The 6,031-nt window shown below is 42.1% G+C and overlaps 1 protein-coding gene across 1 annotated transcript; it reads right to left on the bottom strand.

The window, feature by feature from the left end:
- Positions 1 to 2,468: 2,468 nt before the first annotated feature.
- On the bottom strand, positions 2,469 to 2,843 carry LOC148023345 (mannose-specific lectin 2-like). The gene has a single exon (XM_087695363.1). It carries the CDS (start codon positions 2,841 to 2,843, stop codon positions 2,469 to 2,471), a length of 375 nt encoding a protein of 124 aa, XP_087551489.1.
- Between the last annotated feature and the right edge of the window lie 3,188 nt (positions 2,844 to 6,031).

Here is a 6,031-nt window from a genome sequence, read left to right as displayed (position 1 = left end):
ATTAAGAGATTTGCCAAGCTTGGATACTCCAATTATTTGCTAGTACGCTTGATGAACGTTAAGCAGAAAGAGAAGGAGGACATTCGCAACTATGTAACCCACGTGAGGAGTCTCTTCAAGAGAATCCCTATGGGCGAGCGATCTACTGAAAGAGTAGTTTCGACTGTATTCATCAGTGGAATTCGAGACGAGGAGTTATATAAGGCTTTGGCAGGCAATTCAAGCTTGCAACAAGACGCGCTAGCTAGAGTGTTTGAGGAAGCCATCAGAGTCGATGATCAACTGAAAGAGCAAAGCTCTAGGAGCTCGAACCTAGAAGAGACCAACTCGTGAAGCTCAGAGAGAGCGTCAGCCTCTAGTGAGCGATCAGTCCCATCATCCCAAGATAAGAGGAAGGCCACCGAGATAAACCAAGACTTGGCTGATGTAAAGATGGAGTTAGCCAAGTTGCAAGACATGTTGAGGCGACCAACGCGCCCACACGTCCAATGCGTGTATTATGGTAGAAACCACTTGCCAGCCGAGTGTCAAGACCCTAGGTCAAGACCTTGTGCTAACTGCGATAGGTTTGGTCATGACGTCACGCATTGTAGATTACCAAGAAGACTTCCGTACTGGAAACCCTATGGCCAGCCTTACCTAGCGGACAGGCCGCAGCCATTCTTCAGAAGGGGAGCCCCATTGGCCCTTCCTGTGCCTAACGACATTAAGCCAGCTATTCCTAGGATGGACATAAACCCTACTGGCATACCCAGGCCACCTCATCCTTACATGACCCATCCACCGAGCGATGCTCCAGTCCACTACGTGGAATAAAGAAATGAGGAAGAAACTTACATATGCCCTTACATCTAGCATGAGATGAGGGCAACGTTGTCCTCATGGATTATCGCCCTATGCTGGTGATGGCGTTAGGAAGAGGACAAGGTAGAGGCCTAGGAGGGCAGACGTAGGATCCAATCACCTGTTGGACTTCTGGTCACCCAAGTCATGTCTCATCACGCTGCCCTGAAAGGGAGCAGCAAAACAGAGACAAGGCTGACCAAAGGTGTGCTGAGTGCGGAATCACTCATCTCTTCGTCGATTGCCCAAAGGGAAATTTGTCTTCTAGCTTAGCCAACGTACCATCTGTCCCATTGGGCAATAGGGGAGTTTTGAGGTCTCAAAAATGCCCTGTAAGAGATCCTAGAGAGAGAAAACAATTTAAGAAATAAAATCATTTTATAGAATTTTTAAAAGGTTTATATTTTGGTAAGTTAAAATATCAGTTTGCTTGAGCTTGAATGCACATGTGTGTGCTTGAGCCTAGTGTAGGGTTTACATTAGGTCTAGCTATGCATTGCATTGAGAGCCCACAAGTGTTCTTGCCCATATGCTTGAACCATACTTGTGCAGTGAGAAGGAAGTGATAGGATTAGAAGGAGCTTCCTTCAAGCTCTTCTTCTCCAAACCAGGCATCAAGGGGGGCCACTCCAAGAGCTTGAATCACAAGACCTATACTCCATTGTGAGTGAAGCCTCCATGCACCAACTAGGTTGGCAAAGGTAATTTCCTTAGGAACAAATACGATTAGGATAGTGTCTACACAATAGACTACATGGCAATAGAGGCCCTTGAGATTTTAGACTCTCACCACCACCTCATAATGGCATCGCTCTTATGAAGACTCATCTTCGTAGCATTTGTGGTTATGATATGGTTCAAGTAATGGATCTTTTGAGTGAAAAATCAAAATTTAGATTCCTTCCCAAATGCTTTGATCTTCTTGAGGAAATTGAATATAGCACATATTAAGTACTCTAGGTGTTCTATTTTTTGTTTATTATAAATCATTATATCATTAAGGAGAACTACTATATTTTTTCCCAAATATGAACCTAAAACTTTATCCATCAACATCATAAGTGTTGCTAGAATATTTTTTAAAAAAAAAGCCCATCCATGCTTGGCATTTGGTACTTATTTCTCGCCATTATCTGGTTAAGTGCATAGTAATATATTAAGAAGCACATGCAACCATATTTTTATTTGGGAGAAGAATGGGAGAAGCCCACGATGAAGAATTTAAGCATATAAATTCAACTGGAAACGATGCATAGTAAGTGCATGAGTCTAGTAGAAATGGTGGATATATTCAAGCACAGATGTGCGAATACTAGAAATGCCGTAACTACATAAGTCTAGACATGCGAATACTAGAAATGCCGTAACTACATAAGCCTAGACGTGCGAATACTAGAAATACCGTAACTACATAAGTCTAGACACGTAAATCTGGTGAGTTTAGAATCGTAGAAACAAATGTGGGATGAGAGAAAGAGAGAGAGAGAGAGAGAGAGAGAGAAAGATTGTAGACGATGAGAGGTGGCCATTGTTTTATTTAGCTATATAACACCTAGGCCCAATCCAGTTACAACACAGACAGAAACACCACCCCTCTTCTATAAGTAGTGTAGCTTGTATGTAAGCTACTTCTTGTCGACGCAGTTAGACCAGACGGACACGTCAGCGCCGTCATAGATGACGGCGTTGCCGTCGTTCTGCAGCACTAGCTTGTAGCTGTCATCCTTGAGAGGCTTGTCAGAGCTAGCCCACTCGACCATGCCGCAATCACCGAGCACCAGTAAGCGGCCGTCCCTTTGCAAGTAGGCCCGCTTGCCACGCTTAGCTGTGTTGCTGTGCCAGACGGCAGTTCCAGTTGGCAACTTGCACTCCACAATATTCCCATCACCCTGCATGATCAGAGAATACTGCCCATTTTTCGAGGTCAAGCTCTCATCCATCGCCAGCTCTTGGTCGGCGTACAAAATGGAGCCATGTTTCTTCGCCTGCTCTGCTGCCATTTTTCTGATCCTGATCTTCAGAAGGTGCTATTAATTATTCTTATGCACTTGATCATCTCACCGCCGTCTTGCCTCTTTATAGGCGCTAATGAGCAGGTGATAATTGCCCATTATGTCCGCATTATCTATATTCGCGGCATTATCTTTATTATTCCCTTTTTCCTTTATGCTCATAATTATAGCATTCGTGGTCCATGGAGAGAGTGGACATAAGATGCGGTGTATGCGCCGTATCGAACAAAGCTTGGCATGGAACACCATACCACCCTTCTCCCATGTCCCCACCAATAGCAATAATACAAGCTACAACACAAGCACTCATCACTCGAACACTATTCACAATATGCCCACCAAGGAAACCCAAAGGTAGTGTAAAAGAAAGCATCCATTATAGAGAGAGGGGGTGTGTGTGTGTGAAAGAGAGAGAGAGCGAGACCCCCACACACACACAGCGACCTTATAGTATTGGCAGAGACATGTGCCACACGATTTCTACCAAAGCATTATCTATGTGCTATTTATGGTTATGTTCTTATGTTCTTAAAAATCTCACCATGTTGCTACTTAATTGAAAACATTGGAGGAGAGAGAGAGCTAGAACACTTGCAAGCACACACACCCACATGTGTGCACACACACACAGTACAACACACCATCCTTACAAAAGCATTATCTATGTGCTATTTATGGTTATGTTCTTAAAAATCTCACCATGTTGCTACTTAATTGAAAACATTGGAGGAGAGAGAGAGCTAGAACACTTGCAAGCACACACACCCACATGTGTGCACACACACACAGTACAACACACCATCCTTACAAAAGCATTATCTATGTGCTATTTATGGTTATGTTCTTAAAAATCTCACCATGTTGCTACTTAATTGAAAACATTGGAGGAGAGAGAAAGCTAGAACACTTGCAAGCACACACACCCACATGCGTGCACAACCACACAGTACAACACACCATCCTTACAAAAACATTATCTATGTGCTATTTATGGTTATGTTCTTAAAAATCTCACCATGTTGCTACTTAATTGAAAACATTGGAGGAGATAGAGAGCTAGAACACTTGCAAGCACACACACCCACATGCGTGCACACACACACACAGTACACCAATCATCGGTGTACCAAATCGGGTTTGTTCTCATGATATAGTTTCTCTAGCACTATGGGGGGGTCACTGGTTTTTAAAATCCTTTTTTGCATATTATTTACTTACAAAAGGCTTCCATTTTAAAGGGGGCATTTACATATTGAATAGAAATAGAGTGTGTTTTAATAATTAAAAACTCATAGATAAGGAGTTTTAAAAATACACCTTTAACACATGTGATATAGAGGGTTTATGGATAGCAAACCGGCCCTTGAGACATTGTGAGAAGGCCTGAGAGAAAGAGAACCATCTCTATAAATAGTCCTTTCGAGAGCCTTGGAATGAACAACAACCAAACATGGTCATTGCCAACTATAGCTCGAACAAAGAAAAAACAAAACAAGGACCAGAGCTAGATTGTCCTTGAACATTCACCATGTCACCAACACCCAAAACAATAAAGAGACGCGAAAAATACACAACTTGAGAATTACTCTAGGCACCAAGATTCAATCACAGGGGCTTAGTAGGATGAGAGGAAAAACTCACACTCTCATGCCACTCTCAAACACTAACCGAGCACCTAGCAACAATATGGAATCTCACCTTTCAGTCTCCTCATCACCGAAAAGGATCGAGATTCTCTCCGAGAAAGGCCATAGAGGATCTTTCTTTGCTTGCGCGTGTGTTTTGTACCCACTTCTTCTTCGGATCAATCCTTGGTATCTTGTTCGTGTTCTTTGTGTGGGCCAAAGAGAAGCTTTCCTTGCTTGATACAATCCTTGATATAATCATCATAGAAAAAATAAAGCTAAGTGCTAAGTTAGGATGCATGGAGAACACATCTCCCTCATAAGAGTGACACTGAGACTGAACACGCATATACAAGAGAATTCAAACTCCAATCAATTCCAATCCCCTTCATAGTGAAACCATATACACACATTTTGTTTCATGTCACTTGGGCCAAACCAAGAAATGACTTGGTTGGCCCTCCTCTTGACCTCAATGGAGTGAAGTTTCTTTGCCCAATAGAATTTGTCATAATTGTTTTATTTAGATCAACAGATCACAATAGACAAAGAGACCCAAAGCGCAAATATCCAATGAAGCTATCAGAGCTTCAACACATAGGATTATCATGCACACTATATCAAAGATTTGTGGAGAACCACCAGGCTGAACCTAATAATGGACAAGTGGCAATATACTTTGTTCAACAAGTATATTGCTAGGACATATTAGGAAGGTAAGTTATGTGGCAGCAAAGAACCAAGAACGCTGGCATTGGCATGGGCCATCCCATCGATCGAAAGCGGGCAAGAGAGATGGGCATAGAATTGAAGCGGACAAAGCGTGTGGTACTCACCACCAACGACCACGACATCTTAACGAATTTTGTAGCCGAAGGCATGACTTTAGTGGCACAAGGACTCATCGTAGACACTATGGTAACTCGCATCCATGAGCTAGAGTTGAGAATAGTTGAAATGGAGTTAGAGAATCAACGACTAAAAGGAGTATGCAAGAGATATGAGGATGCACATGCTCCTCCACCTCCTATAATTGGCGACACTTTTGCAGTTGATAAGCTCACACAAACTTGTGATTTTGAAAATTTGGATTAAGACTTGTTGATATATAGACAACTTTTGTATATATCTTGGTATTCAATTTCAAGACTTGATACATGGAATATAATTTTGAGATTCTATCTAATGTATCGTTTATGCTATTCTTTTCCCCTGCTATGTTTTTTTAGTCTTTAATGCATGTTATGTTGTCTTCACTCTGTCAATAGCAGGGACTATATCATCCACATCGGAATTAGTTGAATCAACCTCCCATTCGTTCTCAGACTCTAAACCTTGGTCTTTAGAAACAACCTCGTGCGTTCATTTTGGATGTGGCTTCCCTTCTGCATGTGTAATACGAGTTGCAATTGATGACGACCTATGAAGCAGTCGAATATTACAAAAGCAGTACACTAGGTCTCTTGCCCTTGAAGCTTTTAAACGATTACGCCTCTTAGTATGAATGAAATCATATGCAGACCAATTTTGCTCACAACTGCCTGAAGATGT

Source organism: Lygodium microphyllum, chromosome 16 (genome assembly GCF_053477565.2).
Source record: "Lygodium microphyllum isolate KBCC chromosome 16, Lygodium_microphyllum_v1.1.10, whole genome shotgun sequence".
Lineage (NCBI taxonomy): Eukaryota > Viridiplantae > Streptophyta > Polypodiopsida > Schizaeales > Lygodiaceae > Lygodium > Lygodium microphyllum.
The sequence above is the reverse complement of the archived record's forward strand: the minus strand, read 5'-3'. Positions and strand labels throughout refer to the sequence as shown.

Coding starts and splice junctions, on each gene's coding strand:
- LOC148023345 (XM_087695363.1), bottom strand. CDS start 2,843: ATGGCAGCAGAGCAGGCGAAGAAACATGGCTCCATTTTGTACGCCGAC.